This window comes from Psilocybe cubensis, chromosome 1 (genome assembly GCF_017499595.1).
Source record: "Psilocybe cubensis strain MGC-MH-2018 chromosome 1, whole genome shotgun sequence".
NCBI classification, from domain to species: domain Eukaryota; kingdom Fungi; phylum Basidiomycota; class Agaricomycetes; order Agaricales; family Agrocybaceae; genus Psilocybe; species Psilocybe cubensis.
In genome coordinates, this window is record NC_062999.1 from 3,699,473 (window position 1) to 3,707,020 (window position 7,548).

At 35.2% G+C, this 7,548-nt stretch overlaps 1 protein-coding gene across 1 annotated transcript; it reads left to right on the forward strand.

Annotated features, from left to right (window-relative positions):
• Positions 1-3,665: 3,665 nt before the first annotated feature.
• On the forward strand, positions 3,666-4,118 carry JR316_0001260 (uncharacterized protein; the record flags this gene model as incomplete). Its single annotated transcript, XM_047887070.1, has 1 exon — positions 3,666-4,118. One exon carries the CDS (start codon positions 3,666-3,668, stop codon positions 4,116-4,118), a length of 453 nt encoding a protein of 150 aa, XP_047754816.1.
• Positions 4,119-7,548: the final 3,430 nt, after the last annotated feature.

The following is a 7,548-nucleotide window of genomic DNA, read 5'->3' on the forward strand; positions in this document are numbered from 1 at the left end:
TCAACTGGAAAAAGGGGGTAGATTTTAGCCTTGATGGTCTGGGCATCCGGTTGGAGGTTGATGGTATGGTCTCAGGGACATTGGGGTGGCAGTCTATCAAATTCGGACTTCTCAAACACTGGGGCAAAGTGTGTGTAGTTTTGTTAGCTCATTAATGTTGACACAAAGCAACTTGTTGCTAGGGTCAATGGACTCACTCACAGATAGCTCTTGCCCATTCCTCCACGGTTGGCGCATCTTCCTTGGGGGCAGCCTTATCATCGTCATCACAGCCGTCATCATGCTCCGCACAGGAGGCAATGCAACACTGCACGTTAGCATCAGGATGGGCCTGACAAACAATATCAGAGCCACAGGACAGGGGACAGTGGGAGAAATACAGTCTGGCAAGCTTCCAGTCAATGTTTGGGTTGTGGAAGCGGAGCCACAAGAGGCCGAGAATGACATTGGAAGAGCCTGTATTGGTGATAGAGAGGCACAGATTCTTGACATGGTCTCCAATAGTGATTTGGAGTGTAACTGTATGCGTGATTGAACCTGCACTATTGTGTGAACCATCAACATTATAGACTGTGATGGGGTGAGGCAGGGGCGTGAGTTCAGTATTGAGGTGAGCAGCAAATTTGGAATCAATGTAGCAGCCAGAAGCACTGCTGTTAAGCCACTAGTACCTACCACTTTTTATGATAAAATATAAGCAGATGCTAGCACCCTCATATTTATTTTTCTAGCCAAGGGTTAATTAATATAAAATTCTAATAACAAGTTATGATATGAATTAAATTTTTCTTTTCATTCTTGTCAGACAGATTTATCATATTTTGCTATAAATCTATCATAACTTGCCATAAATTTATCATATATAGATAGATATTAGATATGGAAATTAATGATATATATCATTAAACACATGGCAATATTATGATATAGAATGATATGAAAATTATGATATAGGGTCTATTAGACAGATTTATCATTATTTGCCATAAAATATATCATTAGCAAATGATATAGCCAATATTAGCTAAATTATACTTATCTTATCTTAGATTATCTATCAGATAATGATTATCTAACAGGCTATCTTATTAGATAGTACCTAGTTATTTTTATAAAGATCTGATCTAGGCATCTATATCAATGACATCACTGCTTAGCCTTCTCTTTTGCTCCAGCCCCTGGCTCTATAAATAGAGCTCATCCTATGCTACTTTTGGGCATTGCTGGCAATAGATTGGGCGCTTTTGGGAGCATTTCTGGACCATTTTCCTTGGTTTTTTTTGGTAGACCTATAGTTTTAAAGTGTTCCAATCCAATTCTGAAATTAGAATTGCAATATCTTTGCTCATTACTATGTAATTAAGCGTACAATGTTTTATTCAAAAAGCGCACTTTGAATAGCACCCTCCAAGGGCTGGCATGTACCTTTTTGACTATGCCATTATTTATTATTTATGTTGGACGGAGTACATGCCAAGTTACAGCTCAATTGGAGCACTGAAACCTATTGAACTAAGATATGCACCCTACCCCTCCTCCTACCCCTTGTACAAATGCCTTCCTGATCAGATAAATTTATGCCCAACCAGGGCTGGGTAGGCGTCCATTATACCAATTTTTAGAGTCTAAAATCTTGGTGCAATTCCAAAATTTAAGAGTACTATCCCCTATCCTCTCTAGAATTTGTATGTTTTATTATGGGATAGAATGGCCATTTCTAGCACATATAGGTATGTAAATCTGCTCTATATAGTACCACAGACGTAATACATATCTTTGAAACATTCAGAATGAAGGAGAACACCTTGGTGATAAGGCTAATAAGATAGTATTGGATATGCAACATAATATGACCATATCACTGCTTATACTTCACCAAAATGCACATATCTTACATTCACAGATAGCTACTAAGGTTCCCTACATATTATATTCATCCTGTTAAATGGCCAGAACGCTTAACAAGATGGTACAAGAAGAATAAGCATTATTGTTCAAAAATGGAGAAAAAGCAAAATTGATGTAAAAAATAACATTTATAAAATACATAAACTATACAGCTGTGTAGCCCTAAATTACGCCTATCTGTGGTATATAGACTCATGGAAATCCAATGAGTATAAGCTGAGATATATCAAAATGTATCTCGGAGAAAGGCCAAAGAGGTGATCACAAACAAAGCATAAATAAAGGCCAATATCCATCTGGGTCTCTGATGGGTTCTTCAATACCTTTCTTTCCATATTTCAACAACCACTGGTCCGATGCACAACATCCTTGATGTTTTAGATAGCTACAATTTGAGGCTATACTATTCTGCTTTTATATTTCCTAATCATAAACATTTATTTATGGTAAATGCAAAAATACTGTGCATTTTAATAAAGAATGATATTCTCTCTACAGTATCTCATCTGATGGATGGATCTTTTTGAGCACTAAGAATGATATTTAGGAGGCGTTTATAGGTATATGTAGACATCAAGAATATAATTTATGATGAAGTATTTATAGAAATATGGCCTGATCAATAACCTACCATACTTCTTCTCATACCCTCTCTTAAATCAGTATGTTTCCTTGTTGAAGATGGCTTTCAAGGCTAAATTCTGTATTTTATATACTGTTAGTAGTAGATCTACATGTCTTTCAATGGTCTAAGAGTCTATCCTATCCCATAATAAAATACACAAGTTCTGGAGGGAGTGGGGAGTAGTACCCGTAAATCTTAGAGTTGCACCAAGGTTTTAGGCTCTAAAAATTAGTATAATAGGCTCATAACCAATACTAGCTGGGCTTGAATTTATCTAATCAGGAAGGCATTCATACAAGGAGTAGGAGGAGGGGTAGGGTGCATATTCTAGTTCAATAGGTTCTAGTGCTCCAATTGAGCTGTAACTTGGCATGTACTCCGTCCAACATAAATAATAAATAATGGCATAGTCAAAAGGGTACATGCCAGCCCCTGGAGGGTGCTATTCAAAGTGCGCTTTTTGAACAAAATATTGTACGCTTAATTGCACAGTAATAAGCAAAGATATTGTAATTCTAATTTCAGAATTGGATTGGGACACTTTAAAACTATAGGTCTACCAAAGAAAACCAAGGGAAACGGTCTAGAAATGCTCCCAAAAGCGCCCAATCCATTGCCAGCAATGCCCAAAAGTAGCATAGGATGAGCTCTATTTATAGAGCCAGGGGCTGAGGCAAAAGAGAAGGCTAAGCAGTGATGTCATTGATATAGATGCCTAGATCAGATCTTTATAAAAATAACTAGGTACTATCTAATAAGATAGCTTGTTAGATAATCATTATCTGATAGATAATCTAAGATACAGTGGGCAAAAAAACTGTTTGAGTGTTGGTCACATATGAAAAGATTAATTTATAACTTTGAAATTAAAAATGTTAAAAATATGAGATTATTCACAGATATACTATATGGTATTAGCTAAAGGATGGCACACTGATCATGTGATTTTTCCAAGAATTGACCAAACAGGAGCATATACAGTTTGCTAAGTCATTCGAACAGTTTTTATCTTCCATTTCAAGCAAGCTCTACGCCCTGACTTGCTAAGGGAGTGCACTTGAGTCTTTCCTGCCCCCACAATCTGGGCGGAATGGCACAGGGTTGCTCTTAAACAATCTTATCGCTTGTTGGAATGGAAGTTGATGCAACCCTTGCACATGCACAACGCAACACGTACCGCCCTCCACATCTCAGAAATGCCTCCACAACTTCCACCCTCACCAACACCACCCCACCCTCCTTTGCCCCAGCTAAACCATCTGTTATTACCAACAATCCTATCCTAACCCCACATGCAACTCTACCTCAACCAACCACCGCCACTAACACCTTGCGCCTCCACGTTGACCCGGCAACTGTCAACTGCCACAACTGTGGCACCCAGTGCCACTTTGCTCGTAACTGCCCCCGCCTTTACAATGCCCAATTTTATCGCAACGCCTGCAACCGTCTCTTGCAAGCCCGCAACCTCATTGAAGAGTTTGCTTCACTCCCAGACAAGGAGAGAGAGGAGATTTTTAAAGCCGTCAAGGATGAGGAGAAGGAGGTCACTCCCAAGGATTTTGTACAAGCTGCCGAGTGTTAGATATGTTTTTGACAGTTAATGAGTTCCTGTCTGTATGTCATGCCACAATACAATGGTTTCCTCACCATCAAACCACATTACCCTCTAAGATAAACCTTCCTATTCCTTCTACCCAATGTCATGTAGACCCCATTCCTCTTTTTCCTACTCTTCCTTGTGCTGTATGTATAAAAAATATCTGTGGTGGTCTTGCCACCACAATAATGACAAGGTGTGTAATTCAACACTCCCCCTCAAACCAAAGTTAATTTTGGTGTATAAAGTTGTACTTGTATGGAAAACAAGAGTATTATGCTCCTAAGACTAATACCAAATAGTGGCCAGATTACGTGCAAATCATACACAGCATATGTAACCCTATAGTATTAGTCTTGGGCATGCTTTTTTGATAAGAATTATATTCTTTTTGTTATTTATTTTTGACTGCATACTATATATTCCAAATAATAAGATATGCTTTAACCAAACCTAATTTCTTTGATTCATAATTTTGTCTATATTCTCAACAACATGTAGGATAGTAGAAGCTTGGAGTATCAAATAACTAAAATCCTATCAATTCTTTAAAAAAAATTATTGGATGTTTTTAATCATCTCTATTTGCATGGGATGTAATATTAAAAGAGGATGGAGTTAGGAATACTTAATATAGTATTTAGATCACACCTACTCATACCAATAGAAAGTAATACTAGTGTCATGTAAGAGCCACTATTGATTAATACCAACTTATTCAATAACAACAATACCTCCATTATATTGCAAAAAATGTTTTTTTACATACTAATAGATTTAAGCACTTATCTGCTTGTTTAACTATTGCATTTGTAAATGCTTGTGGCATTACCAAAATCTTAAAAGATTTTATTCTTATTATGCTTACAGATTGACAAAACTTGTTTTTTGTTTTTTCTGCTTTATGTGCATCTCTTAAGCCTATATAGATTAAATCAAAAACCACTATATTTCCTTTATTGTCTACCAAAAAGGATGATAATTTTAATTTTCTTTCTATTGTCTATTATTAGCTTTTAAAAAAATTGAACAAGAGCTTGAAAGATGCTTATGTATATTTTTTTATATTTAAGGCTTCACAAATGACCATGAGCATTAGGGCATGGTTAGTTTTTAACTATACTTCTTACATTAATTATTTATTTTTCTACTGTAGGATTTAATTTTAAAATGTTTTGGCCAAACCTAGCAAGTAACAAACACCAACTTTTCAACCTAGATTTGACTTAAGTAGATAGTTGTAAGTTAGGCACAAGCTAATATATTTTGAATAATACTCAAATAAATCAATAAATTTGTGTTGACCTCATTTTTCTTCTATATAGTATTGAAGTCATAACAGATCTAGCTTTTGAACTGCCTTTTGACTTGCTATATAATAAATTTGGCAATGTTGGAATAAATAATTATTTAGAATATAAGCTTCACACAAGTGTTATATATTAAGAGTATAATATAATACTTTTATGATGCAAAAATAGCAGATTATATTATTAAGTTGTGCTGCATTTAATATAAAGATGACATGTATTGGCTTGGTATCTTGATATTACATAATAAATCTTATATAAAACTTTTATTCCCATTTGTATCCAAAACACACCAAGAGTCAATTGCATGCACTTATTTATGAATAAACTATACTAATTTTCATAGTTAAAATAGCTAGCACTCTCTCTTTAAATATATTCAGATGAAGTTTATCACATAAATTACATTGATTAATACTAAGAAGCTACATATATTAGCTAATTTTATCTATAAATACTGGGTTTGAGTCTAATACCATTGATTGTTTTTAACTTAATCTTTTGAAATTTTCTTGTTTGTAATATAAAAGTGTCACATGCTGGCATATTACATAAGCAGTAATGTTGCTTTGAATTTTGTAAATGATTTGCAACTTATTTTGCTAGATTTGATAAAAAACTGGCTGTTATACACTTATTTTAAATTATAAAACATTTGTTTTAAAAATATATATTAATAATGTAATATCCGTCAAGATGGACACTTTTAAGGTCTTTGTTTTTATGGATATTGGGGCTAAGTGGAGCTAGATTTTAAATTTTGAGTCATGTGGTTCTAATCATTTCTTGGGTACACATGTTTGCCTAGGCATTTTGGGAAGTTGTAAAAGAAAAGGCAAAAAATCTTTTTAGGAGAAAAAACACAGTTCTGTCCTAAAGTCAGCAGCAGAACCTGTTAAAAAATATATTATTGTCACAAGAGGCAATGTATTTGCTAAAACAGTTGATAACAGTAGCTCTAGCCACAATCTTTGTTATTTGAATTTTGTTTTCCTTGTACAGACAATTAGCCTTGTGTCTAGGTAATAAAAAAGAAAAATTTGAAGCAGAAAGAGATACCAATGCGCATTAAATAGTTTTGCAAAATTTCTGGAGCTCCAGTTTGTTGAGCCACATGTCCTTGCTAATGCGCATTAGGCTATGGAAAGAAACCAAACATAAAGTAACAAAAAGGATGTTATTGTAATTGGGGGAAAGAAAAAAGTGTTGGACAGTTCCACCAACTCCAAGGAGGTAATAGCATAAGCTTGAGAAGTGGGCATAGCCCTGAGCTTTGTGCATCCTATTAGTGTTTTAACAACAAGAAGATGTTTTTTCATGTTGCAAATCAATAGGTAGTAAGGCTCCAAATGATTAACAATGCCTGAAAAATAGGACTTTACAGAAAAAGATTTAATGTGATGGCATATATAGACAATAAAGAAACTTAAAGTATCTGGGGAAGGATTGGTGGCAAAATTATATGAATAGTAGAAAGAGAGATAAGAATTAAGCATAAATAAATAAGAGGCTGAAGAAGAGAAAGAAAGTTCAATAGTATGGCCCAGAGCAATGACATGGTATTGTTTAAGCTTGGAGAGGGGCTATGCATCCCTAATAGGTTGTTGGGGTGGAACCAAAACAGCTGACATGTCAATCTTCTTCATACTTTAGTATCAAATGTGGTGGGTTGAAGAAAGAGATGGACAGGGTAGGTGTTAGTATATTTTATTCATCTTCATCTTTTCTTCTTTGCTTTTCATTTCACTCATTATCTGGTTATTATCTTATCACCACTCTTCATCCAAAAGCCTCTATTCTTATTCAATTTAAGTAGTCATACTGCTGACCTTGTTGTTAGGAATTGACTTAAGTCAAGAAAGAAGAATGCCCAAAGACTAAGTTGATATTGAAGCTGGGGTCTGACTACTGACCCTAGGACCCTATATATATATGGAAACCAGAGTAATTATTTCCCGGACCAGAGTACTCAACATACAACAACTATCAATAGATGAAACAGGAGAACAATAAACATGGGACCAAACACAAAGATAGAACAAGGCATGACAGCATGGGACCGTAACAGATAACAATAATGGATAGGGGTGGCACCAATACGTACC